Source organism: Medicago sativa, chromosome 1 (assembly GCF_051527215.1).
Source record: "Medicago sativa cultivar Bolivia chromosome 1, Bolivia_mono, whole genome shotgun sequence".
In the NCBI taxonomy this organism is placed as follows: domain Eukaryota; kingdom Viridiplantae; phylum Streptophyta; class Magnoliopsida; order Fabales; family Fabaceae; genus Medicago; species Medicago sativa.
In genome coordinates this window covers 19,611,831-19,635,051 of record NC_140749.1, presented here as the reverse complement: position 1 = coordinate 19,635,051, position 23,221 = coordinate 19,611,831, and the positions used below count along the sequence as shown (strand labels likewise).

Sequence of the window (23,221 nt, the reverse complement as noted above, 5' to 3'; positions counted from 1 at the left end):
AGAACCAGATGAGGTCAATAATGGTGTTCGTCGATCAACGCGTCAGACGCAGAAACCAGTTTGGCAATCAGACTATGTTATGACAAGCCATGATGCATATTGTCTTATAACTGAAGAAGGTGAACCTTCAACTTTTCAAGAGGCGTTGAAGGGTTCAGATGCTTCTCAATGGATGACAGCAATGCATGAAGAAATGGAGGCCTTACATAGGAACAAGACATGGGAACTTGTTGAACTTCCAAAGGGTCGGAAAGCCATTGGAAACAAATGGGTATACAAGATCAAACGTGATGGCAATGATCAAGTGGAACGGTATCGTGCAAGACTGGTGGTAAAAGGATATGCTCAGAAAGAAGGTATTGACTTCAATGAGATATTTTCTCCGGTTGTCAGACTTACTACTATCAGAGTAGTGTTGGCAATGTGTGCTGCATTGGATTTACATCTTGAACAGCTAGATGTAAAGACTGCTTTTCTTCATGGAGAACTTGAAGAAGAAATTTATATGCTCCAACCAGAAGGATTTAAGGAACAAGGAAAAGAAAACTTGGTTTGCAGGTTGACCAAATCTCTGTACGGTCTAAAGCAGGCGCCCAGATGTTGGTACAAGAGATTTGATTCTTTCATAATTAGCCTCGATTACAATAGGCTGAGTTCAGACCATTGTACGTACTACAAAAGGTTTGATGATAATGATTATATCATTTTGCTGTTGTATGTGGATGACATGTTGGTGGTAGGCCCCAACAAAGATCAAGTCCAGGAATTGAAGGCACAGTTGGCTAGGGAGTTCGATATGAAAGACTTGGGACCAGCAAACAAGATTTTAGGGATGCAAATTCACCGAGACAGAAAAGACAGGAAGATTTGGCTTTCTCAAAAGAATTATCTAAGGAAAGTCTTGCGCCGCTTCAACATGCAAGACTGTAAGCCAATCTCTACCCCACTTCCTGTGAATTTTAAATTATCCTCAGGTATGAGCCCTAGCAATGAAGCGGAGAGGATGGAAATGTCTCGAGTACCGTATGCATCGGCGGTGGGAAGCCTTATGTATGCCATGATATGTACAAGACCAGACATTGCACAAGCAGTGGGAGTGGTTAGTCGGTTTATGGCGGATCCGGGTAAAGAGCATTGGAATGCTGTTAAGAGAATCATGAGGTACATTAAGGGAACCTCAGGTGTTGCAATATGTTTCGGAGGATCGGAGTTAACTGTCAGGGGTTATGTTGATTCAGATTTTGCAGGTGATCTTGATAAAAGAAAATCTACTACTGGTTATGTGTTCACGCTTGCTGAAGGAGCAGTCAGTTGGTTGTCCAAGTTACAAACTGTTGTAGCTCTGTCAACGACAGAAGCTGAGTACATGGCAGCTACCCAAGCGTGTAAGGAAGCTATTTGGATGCAAAGGTTAATGGAGGAACTCGGGCACAAGCAGGAACAAATTACTGTGTATTGTGACAGTCAGAGTGCCTTGCACATTGCAAGGAATCCAGCTTTTCATTCAAGGACGAAACACATTGGCGTTCAATATCATTTTGTTCGAGAAGTAGTGGAGGAAGGGAGTGTGGATATGCAAAAGATTCACACCAATGATAACCTAGTAGATGTAATGACAAAGCCGATCAACGCTGACAAGTTTGTATGGTGTCGATCCTCATATGGCCTATTGGAAACGTAGCAACTGGAGTTGGCAAGGTAGAGAGATTTTTGAATACTCACAAATGTGGCTGCTGCATGATCGAGGTGTGAAGACAGATTGAAATCAGTCTTCAAGTGGGAGATTGTTGGCCCCCACCACAAATGTTAAAGCAAGCAATATTTCATAATGGCTACAGTAAGCCTATGACAATAGCCTTTCGGTGCATTTGTTTATGCAGACATTGTTGGAGTAGCCTTTCGGTGCATTTGTTTATGCAGACATTGTGGACAATTGTTTTGCACAGCCATGCCTTTATTTCGGTGGAAATCCTCTATAAATAGAGGCCTTGGCAGTGAAGGAAAATAGAGTGAAGCAAGCAGCGCATCCCAAAATCATCAGTAACAACACAATAGTGAGAGAAAAAATATAGAGAGAAAAATAGTTTCTTCTGTGAGGTTTCTCCTAGGTTGTGTTAGTTTGTATTCTCTTATTTATAAGAGAGAGTGGTAATTGTACTCTCCTTGTATTTAGAGAGAGGTCCTGTAATTTCTTCCACATAGTGAAAGTTCTCTACTCTTGCCCCGTGGTTTTCTCCCCTTATTTGTTGAGGGGTTTCCACGTAAAATATTGTGTGTTCAGTTCCTCTTTTCTCGTCTCTTATTTTAGCTGCGTGATAATATTTTTGTTACTCTGGTACCCAACAGTTCAAAATTGCAACAACTCGAACATGTAATCTTGAAGATGAAATGTGTTAGCTTGCCTTATTAATGAATGAAATAGTCAAGATTATAATATATGACGAATTGATAACATGTGAATTGTGATTATCGATTGCTTCTATTTACGAATGGAATCATAAGAAATATTATGTGCACCAGTCGATTGATTTGATATTAACCGAAACTGATCATGAGAGAACATAAGGTGATTGAATCACCTACAACGTTGTATACACACGGTGTAACAACTACAAGCCGTTGAGTCAAAGAAATAAATGGCAACTTTGATCTAACGATCTTGTAGTTGCTACACCGTGTGTTGTGGTGTAGCTAGGGTTATTCAAATCCGAATGCAAGACTTGTAAAAGAAAGAAATAGAAAGATTATGTATGTAGAGGTTATTAAGTGTATTATTCATTTAACAGGTACAATAGATCATAGGATATATTCTAACTTTTATTATATATATTTCCTTTTTCTACAGAAGTACACTTCACATGAAGTTTTATTTATTGTAGTAGTATTATGAACCCACACTAGCTCAAGTTCTTGCTTAGTTCTGAGGTTCGGCATCAGTATAAGCATCATGGTTTTCGGCAGGCCAGCCACCACCCCAACCGCCGCGGCCACCACCATAACCCCCACGCCAACCACCACCACCCCAACCACCACGTCCACCACCATAGCCACCACGCCATCCACCATATCCACCCCTACCGCCATAACCACCGCGCCAACCACCATAACCACCCCTACCACCATAACCCCCACCTCCATAATATCCATTCGTGTCTATTTTTTCTGCAAACCATAAAAAATATATAATCAAATTTGCGTCCATTTGTGTCTATTTACAACATCTAGATAGCACTACTATAAAAAGTTGAAATAGCGTCCAAAATTAGATTTAAAAATAAATTAAATTTACCACTTATTTTTTCCTCTATATAGATAGCACTACTATAAAAAGTTGAAATAGCGTCCAAAATTAGATTTAAAAATAAATTAAATTTACCACTTATTTTTTCCTCTATATAATAGTTAACTTATTAGAGATGGATTTTGAATTTTCCTATCCCACATTCCTATCGCTATTTAACTTTTTCTTGCAGTGAAGCTATCTTATTTTCATATAATAACGTACAAATAATAAGTGCTTTGTTTTTTAAACTTAGTATATGATTTTACTAAGTTAATTTTTTTCTTGAAAAAAACTTGGTAAAATTATGTTAAACATTTAATAATGGTGGGAAATTAAACTAGATGTACAAAATTAGTATTACCATCTTTGTTGTCCAAGTCTTTGGGTGCAGACTCTGCACAAATGAGAAGGATGGAAGCCAACAACATGGCTAGAAAAAGTAACCCCTTGGAATTCATTTTCAAAAAGAACTCACTTTGAAACTTTTGTGTATCAATATAAGTATATGATGGATGAAAATGAAGTGGCTGAATGTTGGGTATTTATAGGAAAAAGGGGAAGCAGAAAAATAATAAGAGCATTAAATTATTTTGTTCTTATCTTTTTTCCCAAGTTACTATTATTAGTAAGTGGTTCGGCAACATTCAGATTGTATGAAAAGATTGTTGTTTTGTTTTGAGGATTGTATGAAAAGAACTTTGAATATTAGATATAACAAGCTGGTCTTGTACATGATCTTTGATTGGTAGCAATGGAATTGAGAACCATGATGTCCACCTCTCATATGCAAGTTTTGCAGGGCCGGCCCTAAGCATAGGCCGGGGTGCGACGGCCTAGGGCCCTTGCCGGTAGGGGGCCCTAAAAAAAATTTACGATAGGGGGTGTATGTAGAAATATTTTGTTTTTAGCGGGTGTGTATAGAAAAGTTTACTGAATGGCCCAAACATGTTGAAAGGCTGTGCGGAAGCCTGTTAATGTTTATGGCCCTTTTGTCTCAATTTGCTATATATACCCCTTATATACAAAAATTTCTACATACACCCTCCCTATAATTTTTTTTGTTTTTCTTAATAATGTGCAAAAAAAATTATTATCGAATAAATTTTTGATATTTTTTTTGGGCCCTTTTTTCTAATAATTTGCGTCACTGATATTAAATATATTGGTCATATTTATTATCCAAGAAATTGGGAATTTTATAACAAACCAAATTATATTTTAGTTGAAAATAAACCTACTGGAGAAATTAATCTTAATGTTGTCTTTCAAATGTTGCAAGAAATTAAATTATATCATTATGTTAAATCATGTGAGACGAATTTAGGATCATTTGGTAGTAAAAAGCGGGGAAAAAACGAAAAGAAAACCTGATAAAATCACAACAATGAGCTAAAAAAAATTATGATGTATTATGTAAGGGGCTCTTTTCTCATATTATGCCCAAGGCCTGTAAAACTCTAGGAACGGCCCTGAAGTTTTGATGTACATATGATGGCAAGAGATCCAATTAACGTACGTTACATGACTAGAAGGGTTAAGATCCTAATTGGTACTTATAAGACATAAATAACTATATCGTGAAATTTTTGAAACTAAGCTGGTCAATTATGTTCATTGTTACCCAATGAAACTTTTTAAAATACATCTTTGTTAGTTTGTTAGAGGAGAAAAAGGAGAGAGAGAAGTTGAAGAGAGAGAAATAGGAGAGAAGTCCTAAACTTCTCTTGTTTGGTTGTGGTGAGAAAGAGAGAAGAGAGAGTTAAATCCTGTGGGACCCACTGTTTTTTTAATCTTCTCATGGCTGCGAAGAAACAGAGGGGAGAGTTGCAATTTTTGCTATTTTCCAGTTATACCCCTCATTGCATCAGGAAAAGACAAACGTAAATATCATGTATGTATTGTGCTATCATGTATGTATTGTGAAGGTTATTGCACTTTTAATTAATTTCATGATAATATTCCCAAAGAAAAATTAACTTAGCAATAAAAATAATATGAACACACTTCTGTATAAACAATTAACATATTTTTTTACGTAATGGAACTGTTTATTAATTAACATAATTAATTAATAAAAATTATTCATTTTTTAATTAATTATAATAAAGATTTTAATTAATGTTGATAAAAAATGTATTTCAGGTAACATAAATTATTTTTTGACCAAAGAGAACATAAATTATGTTTTTCTACTCAAAACAATTATTTAGTTTCTTTTTATTTTGTTTAAGGTTATTATTGTCCTTTAAAAGCAATTACATTATTCTCTCTCTTCTATCTCTCTTATCATTCTCTTCTACCAAACATCCATCAAATCTACTCAATTTCTCACCTTTTTCTCACTTGTTTCTCTCTTCTCAAACTCTCTCTTACCTACTTCTCTCTTCACAATTTCTCTTCGTAACCAAACACACCCTTAATGAGTTGGTGGAGAGATTTTGCTTTATTTTCGTTAGTGATTTACCGCATAACGATGGTTTTTTACATGATGAATGCAATGAGTATGCATTATCTCGGTTAACCATATTAACCGAACCAAACCGAACTGTAGTGTTGAAATGGTTCGGAATAACTGAACCGAACCGTTTAAGAGTTGGAACGAACCGAACTGAACCAAAGTTATGGTTCGGTTAACCGTTTCGTAACTTATGAACCGAACTGAACCAAAATTTATATTTCCAAGCTGGAGTGAGTCTCAAGAGTTTGCATTAACTTCAATTTCACAACAATGGCATTTCCAAACTCCGATCAATGAGAGATTAGGAATTCGTTATAAGAAAAGTATTCAGATTCATTTAGTGATGCCAATAGGCTCTAAAAAAGTTATACACTTCCAGACATTATCCCTTGAACATCCATTTTGTATATTTTCCTGATTACAAATATCTATAAAATACAAGTATAAATCTCCTTGATATCTTTCTAATTCCTGAATTTCTTGGCCATGAAATAACTTCACACACAGGATGACATGTACACACAATACTCAATGAGTTCACTAAAGACAAAGGTTTATCTTCACATCTTGAATGCAATTTCAAAACAACAAATATATTATAATGGATAATAGTTACAATGTATTTAAACATAAATGAATTTTCAATTTGAAGCCTGTAGTAATTTCACATTTGAACTGTGTTATTGTTTCATGATTCAAACGTTTTTCAATGATAATATAGCCAGAGTGAAAAAACAAGAAAGGAATACAGATGAGGTAAAGACATGCTTTCATTGCATACTTAATGATATTCTAATCAATGACCTTAATATTTTTTATGTTTGTTTATCACAATTTGATTAGTTGTTATTTTGTTTTTTTATTTTTATTTTACCAATTATTCATGCACATATTCAATTCATTCTATGTGAAAACTAGCTGAATGAATTTCGACAACATAGGTTTAGAAGAAATTTAAGAAGAATTCGATGTCCTTAACAACTAGATGTATATTTTTGTGAAAAGGAATTAATTGAGTTGTAATGGTTCGGTTCGGTTCATAACAGTTAATTGCGGTTAACAACAGTTTGGTTCAGTTAGTAAACTGTCTTTAAAATAATGGTTCGGTTAGATAACCAATGTAATGGTTTGGTTAATTTTAGTATGGTTCGATTCGGTTAACCGGTTCGGATTGGTTTTTGGTTATTTTTGCCCAACCCTAATTATCATGATTACGGATGGAACAAATATACATACGTACATTTGAATATCTAGAAATAAAATCCGATATGAACATTTGATCAATGTATATATGTATTTACGAACACTCATTATAATATTCAAATCAGTTCGAACTAGAGTATGGGTGGTTAGCCTCACATCTACTGAGAATGAACTAAATTAATGATATATGTGGTTTTGATCCTTTAGTCCATTCTTGCTTTCGTGCTCCATGATGTAGACGAGATAAATATGTTAGTTAGATACAACGGTGCAAAAATAACGATGTAGGAAACTTGCACTATTTTCAGGGGAAAATTGTTAGAATTTAAGTACAAGTGGTTAGTTTATTTTATAGCTTATATAAAACAGCTTACGTAAATAAATAAGTTTTTATGTATTATTCATAAACTTGTCAATGTAGTTTATGAAAAAATAGCTTATGAAGATACAATTTTAGATTGTGAGAACTTATGAATTAACATAAGAGTTTACTTATTTGCATAAGTTATTTTTTACAAGTTCAAAAATAAACCAATCCAAACGGACACATATAAGAGAACCGCCTCACTTTACCAATGCATTAAAGTTTTGGATGGAAATACTTAGACTTCTTGGTTGTCCTGGCCATATTTAGCTCATTGCTATTCCCATGCTTCTTCATCCAAAAAAATTCTTCATTTTTTAAAATGTGAAAAATCTTAAAATTTTCAATTTTAAAAATTGCTGAAATATTTTTTGCTATGGATTTATTGTAAAAAATGAGATTTAGAGAAAATGTGAGGTATGAACTTGATCAATCTCTAATATATTTTCTCTGTTTTAAAATAAATTTCGTTTTAGTAAAAATAAAATTCTAAAATAAGGATCGTTTTACTTTCCCAATGCAATATTAATTAATTTATTTCAATCTTAGCCATAAATTAATGTTGTCTTCACAACTTTCACGTCATTACATTACATCTTCTTTTTTTTAATGTGAGGTATGAAAACTCCCAAAAGAGTACAGACAGATAAAAAAAACACAAACAAATACAAAAATGAGCACAAGAAATACTCAAGCCAATCTAAAACGGAACAAAAAAAAAAAAAATCCTTCTCCTTCAGAGTAAAATCAAAGAAAAAACTAAAACAATGCTAAAATAATAATCAACCGTTAATGAGGGTAGTTTTATCAAATTGCACGCTTATTCTTTCATTTAATTTTTTTTTTTTTTGGTAGAGCCATTTATATATTTTTTTTTTTTGAAAGAAAAAAAAATAATAATATATAAATGGCTCTACCAAAAAAAAAAACACTCTTATTTTAATCTTAATCTATTAAAAAAAACATGAAATGATACATAATGGGATACGGCAGCAAAATCACTCTTATTTTAATGCCATTGTTCAAGAATGTCTTAGTTCATTTCCTTACTTTCATAGCCTACAATTTTGTCACATTTAGACGTGTCGCAAACCAAGCTGCACACTACCTACTTAAGTTTTCTATTTCCAATTCTGAATTTGTTTGCATTGAGAAAACTTTCAGTTACTACTCCCTCCGGTCACTATTATAAGCAAAAATCAACTTTTTAGGTTCATTTAATAAATGATGTATTTGGTCTATATTATTGTTACCCAATAACCATGGTTTTTACATGATGAATGACAATGAGTATACATATGTACTTTTGAATATCTAGAAATAAAATCGGATATGAACATTCGATCAATGTATATATGTATTTACAAACACTCATTATGATATTCAAATCAGTTCGAACTTGAGTATGGGTGGTTAGCCTCACATCTACTGAGAATGAACTAAATTAATAATATATGTGGTTTTGATCCATTAGATCATTCTTGCTTTGGTGCTCCATCTGATTCGCCAATACGGGATATCAGAGTCTAGTTCAACTTAGTGAGGGGGCGTAAGTGAATCTATTTTATTGGATTCTTGTATCGAGTGTGTTTTTGACGGTGTAGACGAGAGATATATTATGTTGATTAGTTACGATGGTGCAAAAATAGCGATGTAGGAAACTTGCACTATTTTAAGGGGACAATTGTAAGAATTTCAGTATAAGTTGTTAGTTTTACATCAAAGAAGAATGCGCTAAATGAAAGATATATGGCCCATTTGGATTCGTTTATTTTTTAGCTTATATAAAACAACTTACATAAATAAATAAGTTTATATGTATTATTCATAAACTTGTTAAGGTAGTTTATGTAAAAAATCGCTTATGAAGATACAATTTTCGATTGTGAGAACTTATGAATTAACATAAGAGCTTACTTATGTAAAGAAATAGTTGAATGCAGATTTTTGTCTATTGTTGAATGCGGATTTTTTATAAGTTGATGGGATACTGGTTAAAGAATCCAAAAAAAAAAACTTGTCTAGAAAATATAAGTTATTCCTTTTGATTAAAAATAATTACACAACATTTTAATGAAAACTTATTTCTTGTGATTGCATAACCAATGCCTCTGAGGCACTGTTTAGCATTAAAAAAACCATGAAATGACACATAATTTATAATGTAGATTATTTTTAATTAATTCCCTTCAACATAACAATGGGCTACAGCAGAAAAATCACTCTTATTTGAATATCATTGTTCAAGAATGTGTTAGTTCATTTCCTTACTTTCATAGACTACAATTTTGTCACATTAGACGTGTCGCAAACCAAGCTGCACACTACCTACTTAAGTTTTCTATTTCCAATTCTGAATTTGTTTGCATTGAGAAAACTTTAAGTTACAATATCTCTGTTATCTGTGCTATTGTTATAGGTTTTCATCTAAAAAAACGTAACACAGAAATTCCTTTTTGTTTTCTTCTTTTAAACTTTGTCGGTTCCATTTTAGAGTGACCACTAGAATGCAGTTTTCTTTTTAAGAATGTATTGTAAATTTAGCCGACTTACAAAAGTCAAAAATTGTGTCTCCTCTTCAAAATATCCATATGATATTGTTACCAGATATTGCTCTCACAGTTTGACTACATTGACCCACTTACTAATAATAGCAACTCGGGAATGAAAACGTGCGGAAACAAAGGGTAGGGTGACATAAGTGTGTAAATATCAGTGATCATTATTTTTGCATTATATTTTGTTAAAGATAAGAATGAATTAAATCAAAGTCAAATATTGTATGCTCTACCTTGTTTTATTTCTTGTTCACCTTGACTATAAATACAACAACATTTAGTCACTTCATTTTCATCCATCCATACATATAAAATACATACAACTCTCACATTGTGTTAGCAAAAATGAATTCCAAGGCTTTACTTTTTCTAGCTATGTTGTTAGCTTCCATCCTTCTCAGTTCTGCTGAGACTGCACCCAAAGACTTGGACAAGAATCTTGACAACAAGGATGGTAATTAAGTCTATTCATAATTAAGTTTTACTATATGACAATTAATTATTGTTATTAGTTGTAACCCGTGATAGTTTGATAGTATCATGCACTTTGAATATTGTTTAGGTTTTAGATCAAAAGTATCTAGCATACCTTAGGTCCTTAACAACTAGTATTTGTATACATATTTAAAAAACAACTATTCGTATACTCTTTTTATACGTACTCTTTTTTTTTTAAATATTATACTTACTCTTTTTATTTTTGACAAATTATACTTACTCATGTTGGCTAGCTGTACTTAGGGCTGGAAATGAGTCGAATCAAACCGAACTCGTCTAAGCTCGACTCGACTCGATAAGAATTGGCTCGGTTCGAAACTCAACTCGAGTTTGATACGAACCTTTTTTTAGCTCGAATTCGGCTCATTTAAAATTCACGAACCACTCGGTTCAGCTCGTTAGGTTCAACTCATTTGACAAATTTCTTTTTTTTTTATCAAAATGTATAGCTTGACCTTTTAATTAATTTAAAAAAAAAACAAAAATTGAACTAAATAAAATAAAACTACAGACCATATGCTGGTCTTAAGACTACTTAAGAAAAAAAAAAAGTTGAACTTTATCAACGGTAGTGTAGCACGGTCCATGTAGTAGCGTACTCCATACAATGTGCAGCGCACTTCTCTTTTTATATATACTTCTCCTGTTAGATGTTTTCAAACTCCCTGATGTGGGAATAATTTTAGTATACATATGTGTTTAGTTAAAAGCTTGTCCAAGTATGTTATTAGCGTCTTTTTCTTTTTATCTCTCTTTTATTATAATTATTGTTAATTAAATTAGTAATATATATTATCGAGTCGGCTAACCAACTGAGTCGAACTATATACAACTAGTATACATATGTGTTTAGTTAAAAGCTTGTACAAGTATGTTATTAGCGTCTTTTTCTTTTTTTCTCTCTTTTATTATAATTATTGTTAATTAAATTAGTAATATATATTATCGAGTAGGCTCATGAACCAACCGAGTCGAACTATATACAACTCAAGTTCAGCTCATTTATTTATCGAACTTAATTTTCAGCTTAAGTTCAGCTCATTTGGTTCTTGAACCAAGTTCAACGAGATAATTTTCGAATTGAGTTTCGAACTATTGTCAAGTTGGTTCGGATCATTGACAGACCTAGCTGTACTCTTTATTCCGCCGTCAATTATACGTTTATACTAAATGTTTTTAGTTCATTCAACCAATATGTCATTAAATATAAAACTTCCTTTACTGAAAATTAGTTTAGAATTATGTTCTTATCATAGTGTCTTTTGTTGAATGTGGAAAAAAATTAATATGATCGCTAGAGATATATTTGTAAAGAAATAGTTAATGCACGTAAAAATTTATAAGAGGACTTAGAGAAAATGGACAATAAGATGTTTCAAGAGAATCATATATTATATAGTAAAATATATGTGTAAACATAATCATATGTTTTGTTTTTCAATATTTCTAGAGTTCTATGAAACAAATGGGGTAGATGAAAGCCAATATGTAGGCGGTCCATGGCGTGGTGGTGGAAATGGTTATGGAGGAGGTGGATACGGTGGAGGACATTACGGCGGACGATTTTGTCATCATGGTTGCTGTGATTGGGGCTACCATGGAAGCTGTAGAAGGTGCTGCTATCCTCGTGAACATCATGCTGCTGATATTGATGCTGAACCTCACAACTAAGCACAAAGGAATTGAAACTTGTAGTACTAAAAAGTCTAAAGTGTGTTCTTGTAGTAATAATAAGTATGAATAAAACTTCATGAGAATATGAAGTGTATGTAGTTGTAATAGATATATAATAAAACTGGAAATCGTTGCTTGTAAATTACTAAACCATCTAAAAATATAATTGTCATGTTATTTCCTCTTTCATTTTCCTCTCTTTCAAGGTCCAGAGTTCAAATCCCGACCACCACAAAAAAAAAATAGTGTTATATCTCTTGACCACAAAAATCTAAAGCACAACCAGCAAAAATATATGAACACTATAAATTATTATTATTATTATTATTATTATTATTATTATTATTATTATTATTATTATTAGAGATTAATTAGAATAGACGGACAGTGTAAAACAACTTTACACTGTCAACCAATTAAAATTATCCAATTAAACACATCATCTTAATCTTAAGTGTTACTGGAAAAGGAAAAAATCAAACAAAATCTTTTTCAATAACTACCTTCTACCTTGCTCAAAAAAATAAAAATTAAAAACTGCCTGCTACCCACATTTCTTAATATATCTAAATATTAATGGTTATGCTCCATTACATTCCTCTGTGAAAGTTCAATTGTTTTTCCTCCTTCTCACCCCTTTAGTTTTAAAAATTTGATGAATCATGATGTTGATATCCGATAAATTATTTTTTTTAATTATGAGCAAGTTATCTAATCTTGTAACATTGGCCTATGAGTTACAAGAGTTGACATCTATGAACAATAAAGAAGATTAATAGTCTGATGCACAAATCCATTTACCTTGCAGTTAAATTGAAATAATATGCAATTCAGATTTAATTTGATGGAGGAAGGAATTGAAATTTGATTATTTTGGAAGGAGTTTATTAAATTTCGTTGCCGATAGCAAATAATTTGAGCTCCAAAACCTTTTAATTAACAATCTTTAGCCTTCTAGTAGTGATGCTCCTAAACGTAATGGAAAAAAAATCTAAGCATATGCCCAATTTGCACTCAAACTATGTCTTCCTTTAAATCATGAAAAAAGAAACAATTTTGTTTTAGGCTAATAATAGTCAATTCTGTTTATTCAGCAAAATTGAAACAAAATTGATCGAGGATATAAAATAAGAAAATTGAAGATCATAGAAATTATTATCATTTTGTGATGAATTGTTGACAGGAATTGGACAAAGGTAAGAGAAGGTTAGGGAAAGCAAAGAGAGGCTTAGGCTGATGTTGTATTCCCTTTGTTTTAGGCTAATAAATTAAATGTGGGATATGACATTATTATCCATATTTTATTTGATTTTTCTCCTTTTTTAACACTTAACATGATGTGTCTAATTAGGTGAGTTTAATTGGTTGATAGTGTAAAGTCTTTTTACACTGTCAGTCTATTCTAATTAATCTCTTTTTTAATTCTGTTTAATTGATTTATCCCTACATACAAATTGATTTATCCCTATCTACACAAATGAACTTTCAGTAACGTTTTTGGAATGAAATTTTTGGCCATGCATTCAAGATGATTTAATTAGATTGGAATATGAATTTAATTTTGTTTAGCTATGATTGTGGAGAGAAGAAGATGAAAAGGGAAATGAGTTTATGAGAATTGATATAATAAGGTGAGGTATATATATGACTTTTAAATCTCAACCATCTATTTATGATCTAATGGTTGATGATCATTCTCATTATTCTCATATAAGATAGTCATTCTCATAGTATACATCCTCTAGAACCGTGATTAAACAAACATCAAACAAAATTGGTAACATTATTTGACACAAAGGATCAAATTAATAGTCGATCCACGTAATATTGTTGAATCAAGATGGGATTTTGAACAATATAGAACAAATTTCTGGCCTTGAAAGACCGTGCTCTAAACAAAATAGAACAACTTTGGTATCCAAGACAAAGCTCTAATGACAAAGATTTGATCTGAAGATGGCCAACGAAAAGTCAAATCTCTGAACGAGTATTCATCAAGTTATGAAGACAAAGCATTGATCTAAATGATCAAGTCAATGGTCAACGCTCCGATAAACATCTGACCTAGTTTTGTCTTTTTTTGAAGAAACTTCATTGTCCAATGGGTCAGTGATATTTTTGTCCTAAATAAAGAACATGTTGCAGGAACGGACAAAGCTCTTTAAAAATAGATTGGATGCAAAAGACCATTCCAAAAGAAGAAATGGATTTCTGAAGTGGTGTTCAACGGAATTGTCCTTAAGAGACAAAGATTTAAAATCTGAACTGTATTCAAATCTCCTATAAAAGGACATTGAGCGTTTGAAGAAGATAATTTAACTACACACAATCAATAATACCAAAACTCTCATTAAATTTCTTGCACAAAAACACTTAAAACAATTCCTACAAACTTCATCTTAGAAATTCTTAAGTGTTTTTAGGTCGTTTGGGCTTAAATTGGTTTACCACTCTTTGATTCTAAAAGGTAAACAAACATCAATTTGTTGTAAACTCTGATCATGTTGAACTTTAGGAAGTCATCAAGGAGATGTAGGAAATTTTAGACTTTTGTAATCAATGTTGATTATAAAGGAAAAATCACTTAAGTTGAGGGGACTAGACGTAATCCCAAGTTGTAAGGTGAATCAGGATATATATAAGCAAGAGGGTATGAATTATCACTATGCAACTATATGATGATTTAAATAATCATAAAATAATATATAAACATGCATCGATGATTTTTTCATACATTACTATATTAGATTGAATTCTATTGCAACTTCAATTTTGAGAGATTCTTTAGCCTTAAAAATGTCATCCAAACCAGACATATACAAACAAACGATGAATTCGTCTCAGATGAAACATCATTTGGCTGAAACACCATAAACTCTATCTTGATTAATTATTATGCATAGTAAAACCCTTGAGAAAGGTGTTAACTGGTGTAGTATCAATCACTAGGTCAGACTTTGTGAATAATGACAGACAAGACAAAGTAGAGCTACCCCTAATCTACATATATACAATTAATTGTGACATTTAAGGTATGTTTATCGTAAATCTTACTGTGAAAAATCCTCCTCATACAATAGGTTGGAGCAACTTGTCAGATTCTTCGTAATCATGTTTTGAATTTGTTTAGAAAATTATGACAAAAATAATACATTCCAAACCAAGGATCGAGCCATTAGCAACAACATTTTTTGGCGTACACACAGAGAATAAATTAAAGATAGTGATTTTTATAAACTAACAATGACAAAAAAAATTATTAGTGACAAATATTTATTCAATTTTTCATGTAACAATAACAAATATTTGCCACATGTTTTTTCTATGTTTATCAATAACAATTATTTGTTCTGCGATTTCTAATGTATCAATGACAAACATTTATCCAATATATATTTTTGTATATGTTGTAAATATTTTTGCCATGTTTTCTTATGTATCGATGACAAATATCACTCCCATGTTTTTGTGTTTACTAACTATAAATATTTATCTTGTGTTTAATATGTATTTGTGACAAAAAAATCTTGTGTTTTTTTATTTATCAATAACAAATATTTATGTTTTTGTAAAAAGAAAAAAAAAACAAACATGTTTTCTTATGTATCGATGACAAATATCACTCCCACGTTTTTGTGTTTACTAACTATAAATATTTATCTTGTGTTTAATATGTATTTGTGACAATAAAAATTGTGTTTTTTTATTTATCAATAACAAATATTTATGTTTTTGTAAAAAGAAAAAAAACAAACAAACATGTTTTCTTATGTATCGATGACAAATATCACTCCTACATTTTTGTGTTTACTAACTATAAATATTTATCTTGTGTTTAATATGTATTTGTGACAAAAAAAATTCTTGTGCTTTTTTATTTACCAATAACAAATATTTATGTTTTAGTAAAAAGAAAAAAATAAACATTTTTGTCTTATTTGTCCCATAATCTTCAACAACAAAAAAAGTGTACCACATTTTATATATATAAGAGTAATGGAAAAAAAATAAAATGCATCATAAAACATTTCAAGCATCATAAAACCAATAACTGCATAAAATTCTTTATTAAAATATGAATTATAAAGCTGAGGCAAATTCCTATATATTGCTTCCACATGTAAAAGGTAGACACACCTTTGGAAATATGCACATGCCACATTTGTCAGATTTGAAAATAGGAATTAAAATGCATACATCTTCGCCTAAAATACTAAAAACATATAGCATCCACAATGTTCATCTCAGTGACTTTTTCACGTGTCTAACTATCTTTTAAATCACCAAGGAACAGGTTGTATTACTCTTTGTACAATGCTTTACCAAGATCATCGTCATACTTCTCTTTACTTCTTAATCCCGTAATTAAACCATCATAGTAGTAGATTTCAAAAGACTCACTAGCAGACTTCTGTTTCGACTTTTCACCCAATCCACGATCATATTTAGTTGCAAACATCTTAGCCAGCTTCTGAGTTAACTTTCCAATCACTAAATGAGCATATTTTCCACACAATTTTCTCTTGTACCACATCATGAACTGTTTTTCAAACGAACCTTATTCAGTTTTCAAAGTATGAATTTCAAGTTTCACAAGAAATTCCTCTAAGAGCACAACTGCCTCTCTGTGCCTATCTAGGCGAAACAGAGCCTTTATTAACAGATAATAGGTAGCCGAGTTAGGTGCTAGCCAGTTGTGCCAACCACTTCTGTTGTTCGTCAATTTAAGAACGCAATTGGCTTCAATTGTTAAGAACGCTTTCTATGACAATTGATTTTTAGGCACTTCGAAATCGCTCACTTTGCTGAAAATAGTTGATTAGGAGTTATGATCCTGTCGGGAGTGAAATTGAGGTGCTAAAGAGCAATTGTATTTTTCTATCGCATATAAATATATGATAATAATAAATAGATGATAATAATTTAAGTGTTTAACATTACAAATGGTAGTGGAATCTATTAGGTTAATAACATTACAAACGGTACTTAATAACATTCTCCATTTTTTAAAATTAAATGTTTTTTAAAGGATTTTTTAATATTAAATGTTAGTAGGCAATGTTAAACACTTTCTAATATGACAAAATTAAGCGAAAATTGCATGTAATAACATAAGAGGTACAATTTTAGGCTTCCAAGTGATAACGTAAACTTTGAAGTTTGAGTGTAGGTTCTTGACAACAATATTTAAAGTGAAAAAAACTTTGAAGTTCAGTTGTTCAAATCTATACATAAATTTTTTAAACCAAATGAAGCAATCAAACATAAATCACACTACACGTGTTTCATATGTCGCAACCTTCTGAGTAACTCATATGTGGTTGACCTAATAAATCCTATAATACAAAGAGAAAAGAAAAAACAACTAGTTAAGGTGACTAAAACAAATTACAAAGGAACACCTCGAGTTTGTAAAACATTTTAACATGAAATATTTAATGTATATTTGTAGTGTTAGTAAAACATTTTTCCTTTTACACTGATAAAAAAAAGGTTATTTCAATATTTGTACATATCATCGTACAACATGATACAATCGAAAAAAATTCATGCAACACATCATTGTACAACATGATACAATCATTATTTTTTTCGTAAAAATAATTTCTATTCAAATATTGACTTATTAAATATCCAAACTTTACAATCAAACACTACAACTCCACTTATACATATACACAACCCAATAATTAAAATTAAATTCTCACATTTTAAACCAAAAAAAAAATATATTGACTTTTTATCAAATTCATCTCACAACATGTTCTCATATACAAGTATTATAACCAACATAATAAAAATTTCAACTTCTCAAATGATTAAACTATATTAGAGTAAATTATTCCAAAAGCATTTTGTCAGAATAAAAAAGATTATTTCAAATACTTGTAGAACAAATGGTGAAAAGAAGTGAGCATTTTTAAATCATTGCAAAAAAAAAAAGATACAAAATTATAAACAACGTTAAAATTCACATTAAAATTGTTGCATTATGACATCAAATTTTAGCATACAATTTACATCATTAAAACTGTAAGGAAATGATATGAGCAAACAACCACCAAATATATGTTATACAAATGGTCAATTAATGTTAAGTAATCATACCAAAAATATATGTTAATCAATAAACAAAGTACACAACATTTTCAATTTTTAAATGCACTTTTACAAGCCATGTAAAATATAACTCTAGAGCCGCATCAAAATACAATCTCCATATGTATGCAGCAAGATTGATGTACATAACTAGAAAGGAATAAGCACATAGTTGTACGGCATCTTATTTAGGTAAAACATATTGCAATGATTAATTTCTAAACCACATGAATGTTGTGTAGGTTGCGGTGATATAAGCTTATTTGGTATTAGGAATAATATTTACTTATTAAATATCCAAATTTTACAATCAAACACTACAACTCCACTCATACATCTCATATACAAGTATCATACAAAATATAATAAAATTTCAACTTCCCAAAGGGTTAAACTATAATAGAGTAAATCCTTCCAAAATCATTTTGTCAATAAAAAAGATTATTTTAAAAATTTGAGAAGAAATTGTGAAAAGAAAGTGAACATTTTCAAATCATTGCCAAAAGAAAAGATACGAAAACATAAACAATTTGCTAAATAAACAAAATTGTGAGAGTTATTTGAATTTTGTTGACGCACATTGTTTAACATAACAATATAAGATTAAAAATTATATATAAAATTATGGAATTTCAAATTTGTTTATCTAATCTACAACCATATAGTTTTTCTTCAAAAACATGTGTTTCATAACTTCCATCACATTCATGTTAATGACCAACAAAACAACAATCAATATACCGATAAAATGTACGTCAATGTTTCATCAAAATAAATTTATATCACCATGGACATGTTTTTTTTTCCTTGATAGCTCACAAAAAGTGGATTTAAAATAAAGATAGTAACAACTAATTCTTCTCATTAATTCATGTCGAACATACAAACAAAATTAAACACGACTTTTTAACTAGACTATAGAGATGGTAATATTGAGTTTCTAATAGATAGTGTCGGGTCATATGGGAAGAGGGGGTAGTGGAATGAACTGAAGATGAAGATGAGTTGGAGCAAGATCGATATACATAACTAAAAAGGAATAAACACATAGTTGTATTGCATTTTGTTGAACTAAAAAAGCCACTTGCCGCTTCTATGCATTTATTTTTCACAAGGAAAGATGATCATGATTTGAGAGAATTTGTGCAAAAATGTCCTTCAACCCAACACACTCGATGGTTTCCACCATGGGAACTAAAGAAAAACAGGATAATGGCAAACCTATGGTTGGATGCCGCGGTTTCTTCACGTGTAGGACGGATAGTATCTAGATTCCTAACACACACTAAGAGTGTTTTAAGAAAAAGATTTCGAGCTCAAACCCTGAAACTAGTATAACTATTAACTTCCTAACATTTGCTTCTTAAAAAAAATATAACAATTTCTATAAAGTAAAACCAATGACTTAAAAAAGTTGTTTAAAAGATAGCCCTTGAAAAATATCAAAAAATGTTACACAATGAAAATGCTACTCTTTGCAATGAACAATATTTTCTTGCTAAAAATTTATTAATAAAAGTTCAGACCGAAGTCATAGTGAGAAAACTCTATCTACCTTCTATGAAGGGTTGCTGAGACCCCACACAATCCTATGTTAGAGAGCCAGACACAAACACAACACAGACTTCATTCAACAATGCACTAACAATATATTATCTAAGTTGATTTTAAAATTTTGATATTTTAGAAAACAAAATTACTCTTATTTATCCATAAGGTTTCAAATTTCAATATTTTACATCTGCAATAAAATGTGGAGGGGGACCAATATGAAATGTAAGGATACATTTGGATGTTTTTTTTTTTTTTTTAAGAAATTTGAAATTTTTCTTATTGATAAAAAAAACCTTAAAAAATAAATATGCATATTTGAACCAATAGAGTAATTATTTGTGAAAATTTTATGAACATAATTACCATCACTATTGAATTTCTTGTCTTTGTCTTTGGATGCAGCCTCAGCAGAAATGAGAAGTATATGGTGGCCAACAACATAGCAAGAAAGAGTAACACCTTGGAATTCATTTTTCCTAATTAACTCAATTTGAAACTATTGTATATATCTATCTATATAAGTATAGGGAAATGCTAACCGATGCCCCCGGGGCACTGGTTAAGGATATGAAAAAAGGAAATTATATACTCCCTCCGTTTTTTAATATAAGCAAAATTTACTTTTTAGGTTCATTCATTTAATGATGTATGTGGTTCATAATATGGACTACATACATTATTAAATGAATGAATCTAAAAAGTCAATTTTGCTTATATTTTGACACGGAGGGAGTAGTAGTTAATGCATTGAAATTGTGTAATTAATTTATAATAAAGTCAAAAACAGTTTCCTTTTATGGTAATAATTCCCTTTTATGGTATGCTTAACATGTGCCCCGGGGGCACCGGTTAGCAGGACCCATAAGTATATCAATCGATGAAAATGAAATGGCTCAATGTTGTGTATTATTTATAGGCAATGGGAAGAAGAAATAAAGCAAAGAACATTCAATTCGTTCGTTGACATTTATGAACTTATAATTGATTCTTATCTATAACCAATCAAGCAGAATAAATTTTTTTTTTGTCAATTTTCTCTTTTGTTTCCATATTGAGTTACTATTATTAGTAATTAATATTTGGTTCGGTGAAGATTGTATGCAATTAGCAGAAACAAAGGAAGTATGTGCAATTTGAATTGCCATTTGCCACCATTGGAGTTGTGAAACGAGAATGTCCAAATGTAAGTAATGTGACAAGAAATTCAATCAAACTCTCGGTGCATGAAACTTAGGGCAGGAAAATATTAAGTAAAGACAAATACTATCATGAAATGAAGTCAAGTTTCAACCAGAAGGGAATATAAGGTAGATGGATTGGTTTGAAAGAGAGACATAAAATAAGGAAATCAGTGATAAAGAAAAGTCACGAGTTAGATTCTCTCCACTAACATAACAAATTAACACATTACCTACTAACATCTATCTACTTACTATATAATAAATATCAATCCCTATGATTTTACCATTTTGCCCCTAAGAGGGGCATTTTTGTAATTTTCTAATAGGTGGGATGTGGTTGTTGACACCTCACCATTATAAGGGTGCATTTCCCATTTTGCCCCTCACAATTTTTTTTAAATATTTTATAATTTTTATATTTTTAATAACTTTTAACTATTTTCCAATTTTTATGTTTTTAACTATTTTTCAATTTTTTTCTCTCAAATTCAATTGCTTCTACATTGCTGTCGTGGGAGATTAAGATATCGTTTGACTCGGCTTTTTTACCAACTTCTCTACATTTTTAAGGAGAAGTTAGACTAAACACAATATCAATTAAGTACTTACTAAAAAAAGTAATTTTTTTAAATGCATAAAATTGAATGAAATGAGCTTTGGCCAAAAGTTGTTGAATGTTACTTTAAAAAACTACTTCTCAACAATTTATTTCACAAGCACCTCTTTTCAACTCACGCTGGGAATCTTTTCTTTTATTTTTTAATATTATATTGCAATATGTTTTTTCTTCCAATTAACTTTATTTTTTTTGAACCGTTCCATTTAATTTTTTAAGGAGGTTCCATTTAATTTTATTTTTTTAAAAGAAATTTTATTATCTTTTTATCACTTATATATTTAATTTCAATATCGTTTAATCATCACAACCTCACAAATATTTTTAGTCACGCTGTCATTTAATGATACCAAATATTTTTATTTCCTTTCTTCAACCTCGCGGATATACACACACACATTAACATTTAGAGTAATATTTTATGTCCGTCTGTCTGTTTTTTTGTTACGCTAATGCACATAATTTTTTTTAGTGTTGCTTGGTTGAGTGCTACCTCGCCGATTTTTTTTACTATTTTTCAATTTTTATATTTTTAAAAACTTTTAACTATTTTCCAATTTTTTCTCCCAAATTCAGTTGCTTCTACACCGCCGTGGTGGGAGATTAAAATACCGTTGGACCCGGTTTATTTTCAACTTCTCTACATTTTTAAGGAGAAGTTAGGTCAAATACAATATCAATTAAGTACTTACTAAAAATGTACTTTTTTTTAATGCATAAAATTGAATGGAATGAGCTTTGGTCAAAAGTTGTTGAATGCTACTTCAAAAATTTCTCGACAATTTATTTCACAAGCATCTCTTTTCAATTCACGTTTGAAACCTTTTCTTTTATTTTTTAATATTATATTTCAATATGTATTTTTCTTTCATTTAATTTTTTTTGAACCGTTCCATTTAATTTTTTTTAAGGAGGTCCCATTTAATTTTATTACCTTTTTTTAAAGGAATTTTATGATCTTTTTATCACTTATATTTTTAATTTCAATACCGTTTAATCATCACAACCTCACAAATATTTTTATTCACGCTGTCATTCAATGATACCAAATATTTTTATTTTCTTTCTTCAACCTCGCAAATATATACACACACACACACATATTAGCGTTTAGAGTAATACTTTATGTGTGTCTGTTTTTTTGTTACGCTACTGCGTATAGTTTTTTTTTTGACGTTGCATAATGCTTGTGATTATTTTTATAAAATTTTGATTTTAATTAAAAGTAAAATTGTAGATGTCTTTTCTTCAAAAAAGGTCTAGATGCCTAAAAAAGTTATACTTATATATATATATATATATATATATATATATATATATATATATATATATATATATATTTTGCACCTTTATATTGTAACAAACTATGCATATCTTTTTCTTATTCAAAAAAACTTAACATATATGTTTCCTTGACACCAACAATGTAACAAATATAATATCATATACGATAAATTCTTATCTTTTTGAAAGACACCAAAAATATGGTATTCTAATAACGAAATTTGTTATAGAGTATAATTGAAATAGAAAAAACCAACTATTTTGATATTATTTATGTTATTATTTCAGGCTCCTTAAATTGTTTCTCCTATTCAAATATTTAACAAGTCATTTATATGATGATATAGATTTGTATTCATGTCACAAAAAATAAACGTTATTGAGTAAATATTACTCTAAGGATAAAATATTTAAAATAAATAAAATATTTAAATATATAAGTGATAAAA

General features: G+C 30.5%; 2 protein-coding genes across 2 annotated transcripts; one reads left to right on the top strand and one right to left on the bottom strand.

Annotated features, from left to right (window-relative positions):
* Nucleotides 1-2,753: 2,753 nt before the first annotated feature.
* On the bottom strand, nt 2,754-3,811 carry LOC146953420 (uncharacterized). The gene is made up of 2 exons (XM_085709702.1): nt 3,645-3,811; nt 2,754-3,162 (listed from the first exon to the last, which is right to left on the bottom strand). The coding sequence occupies exons 1-2, from the start codon at nt 3,739-3,741 to the stop codon at nt 2,915-2,917; spliced, it is 345 nt and encodes a 114-aa protein (XP_085565828.1). The 5' UTR covers nt 3,742-3,811; the 3' UTR covers nt 2,754-2,914.
* A 6,345-nt stretch (nt 3,812-10,156) lies between these two features.
* Nucleotides 10,157-12,225, top strand: LOC146953419 (uncharacterized). Its single transcript, XM_085709652.1, has 2 exons — nt 10,157-10,320; nt 11,815-12,225. The coding sequence occupies exons 1-2, from the start codon at nt 10,212-10,214 to the stop codon at nt 12,033-12,035; spliced, it is 330 nt and encodes a 109-aa protein (XP_085565778.1). The 5' UTR covers nt 10,157-10,211; the 3' UTR covers nt 12,036-12,225.
* Nucleotides 12,226-23,221: the final 10,996 nt, after the last annotated feature.

What these genes read in the sequence shown, in the direction of transcription:
- LOC146953420 (XM_085709702.1), bottom strand. Translation starts at nt 3,741, where the DNA reads ATGAATTCCAAGGGGTTACTTTTTCTAGCCATGTTGTTGGCTTCCATC. An exon ending in AGACTTGGACAACAAAGATG is followed by an intron (nt 3,163 to 3,644) that starts GTAATACTAATT and finishes TATGGTTTGCAG; the next exon opens with AAAAAATAGACACGAATGGA.
- LOC146953419 (XM_085709652.1), top strand. Translation starts at nt 10,212, where the DNA reads ATGAATTCCAAGGCTTTACTTTTTCTAGCTATGTTGTTAGCTTCCATC. An exon ending in GAATCTTGACAACAAGGATG is followed by an intron (nt 10,321 to 11,814) that starts GTAATTAAGTCT and finishes CAATATTTCTAG; the next exon opens with AGTTCTATGAAACAAATGGG.